General features: G+C 42.1%; 1 protein-coding gene across 3 annotated transcripts in view; it reads left to right on the top strand.

Annotated features, from left to right (window-relative positions):
• LOC101862905 (harmonin) overlaps nt 1-2,403 on the top strand; it is a gene marked incomplete at its 3' end in the record, with an annotated part of 69,360 nt that overhangs the window by 34,550 nt on the left and 32,407 nt on the right. For all 3 annotated transcript variants that reach the window (XM_035972855.1, XM_005110334.3, XM_013089115.2), the window contains 1 exon segment: nt 192-265. In XM_035972855.1, the coding sequence (XP_035828748.1) occupies nt 192-265 (74 nt within the window).

Raw genomic sequence — 2,403 nt, 5'->3', positions numbered from 1 at the left:
AGATTGGGGGGGGGGGGGGCTGATTTGCTAAGGATTATGTTCATGGAACTGGTTTGTTGGGGATTATAAATGTATACCCAGTTTTCTGAAGAGGAAATGTGTACTCTTGTTATTTGTTCAGTGGGGATGATGATGTTTCCGTCACTGTCAGATGGGGACACTTGATGATCGACTCATCTGTGTTGTTTCAGGACATGCTGGAGCAGCAGTCGAAAGACCTGAAGGTTTTTGTGGACACCACAGGACATGCCTCCTTTGGCTGTGGGTGAGTTCTACTCTCGTTATCATCCACGCTACTGTGGTAGACTTACCAAGTACTCCGATAAAATCAGAGCCCTTCCATTTTATTTTTTTTGCCTATAGAAAAACCCTGATCAAATTTGCATGAAATCCATTTTTTCCCCTTGAGATCCGTTTCCATCGGCCTTATGCAACATATCATAAATTATGTGAAAATACACCTTTTTCTGTAACTTTATTTGGATGTATTTGCAATATTTGCATGATTTATCATAAATGACATGGAAAGACATATCTTAATGTATGTGTATTTGCAAATACATACGTAATTTGCCTCAATCAGTTTGTAAAGTAATCTGATCTACTGGGGCTTGAGACTTTATTTTTTCTTAACACATTACACCCTAAGGGCCTGGACGGGAAGTCCATTGTTAGATCCTAAGCAAGGGGAAAGAACCCACCTCCCATGAATACTAGCCTTTAAAAAACACATTTTAAAAATACTAAACAAATTCCCAAAATCCTGAAAAAATAAAAGTTAAAAAGAAAACTGAATGTAGTTTCAGAAAAATATAACTTTATGTATGCGCAAACTGTTGGAAATGTTCTAACTTTAGTTCAATCGGGGTGTCCGACCCGTCACTCTCACTCTCAGCCTCGCGGTCGGGCCCTAGACCTAGATTTTCTAGATCTAAATTCTATAATTTCTCCGTCTGATCAATCGGAATCGCCCCAAACTCTACCTACAACGTTTTCATCAAAATCTGAGCCATCTGATTTGTCACATGCTCGTTTTTGCTCAAATCCATCGTTATTTCTGTTTTCGAACTCAATTGTGTCGCTTTTCAACAAGTCGAGGCACCTTCGAAGTGTCGGTAACGCGATCGCACTTCGATCAGCTCTAATACTAACACTACTGGCCCGAAAAATTTCGTTTCGGTATCAAACGAAAGAAGAAACTTTTTGCTATACTATGCAAATCAAAATCCCGGCCCCAGAGTCTCGTCAAGGCGAGACTTTCGTTTCTAAAGACGCTGGGTCGGCGCGGGCGGTTCCGGGCGAGTCAGGGTGGAGCGCGTAAGGGAATTCCCGGGCGATCCCGGGCGAGTTAGGGTGTAATGTGTTAAACTCGGATTTTTAATGATGATCCTGAGAGAGTCTCCTGTTTTTGGTCATGTAGGTGTTGGCAGGTCTGCTGTAGAACTAGGACAGGACTATGTGATTGTCTTTGACACACATCCTCCACTAGCATAATTTCGAATAGTTGAAGGGTGGGCTACCGTGCATGGGGGTGGTTGGCGGGTGCTCTGGTGTGCTTTCCTATCAAACATCTATCGTACTTATCTCCTCTTCTTCTTTTTCATGTTTGTTACTCTCTTGTAACACCTCTAGTCTTCTGGCGCTCATATGACCTTATGCAGTTGCGAGGGCCATAAAATGAGAAAAGTTTAGTTCTTCCAAACACACCTCATTTTGAGAGTGATTCGTTGTGCTTGTTGAACTTGTTCTAAGAGGGGTGGTTTTTTAATTAGAGGAGGATGGGGGGGAGGGGGGACTTATATATGCTTTCAGGGATGTTTCAAATTGGTGCGTTTATAATACGGACAAACAACAACAAAATCTTAATACAACTGAGTATTCGTAAATGTTTGCGAGTCTTACTTCCAGCTCCCCATGGTGAGCAGGGGGGCAACAAATGCAAAGAAAGTCGTTAGAATCACACATTTTATCTATTTCAAAAGACTTCTGTGCATTCGACAAACGGAAGAGGCAACACCAAAAATGGATTCCAAAATTAAAGCAAGAAATCGGCGAACACAACTGGTCCAAAAGGGACCTTCTCTTTTACTGGTCCAAAAGGAACTTTGTAGTCACTGGTCCAAAAGGAACTTTGTAGTCACTGGTCCGAAAGGAACTTTGTAGTCACTGGTCCGAAAGGAACTTTGTAGTCACTGGTCCGAAAGGAACTTTGTAGTCACTGGTCCAAAAGGAACTTTGTAGTCACTGGTCCAAAAGGAACTTTGTAGTCACTGGTCCAAAAGGAACTTTGTAGTCACTGGTCCAAAAGGAACTTTGTAGTCACTGGTCCGAAAGGAACTTTGTAGTCACTGGTCCGAAAGGAACTTTGTAGTCACTGGTCCAAAAGGAACTTTGTAGTCACTG

Source organism: Aplysia californica, unplaced genomic scaffold (assembly GCF_000002075.1).
Source record: "Aplysia californica isolate F4 #8 unplaced genomic scaffold, AplCal3.0 scaffold00877, whole genome shotgun sequence".
NCBI classification, from domain to species: domain Eukaryota; kingdom Metazoa; phylum Mollusca; class Gastropoda; order Aplysiida; family Aplysiidae; genus Aplysia; species Aplysia californica.
Note: the sequence above shows the minus strand (reverse complement) of the source record. Positions and strands in the feature narration are given on the sequence as shown.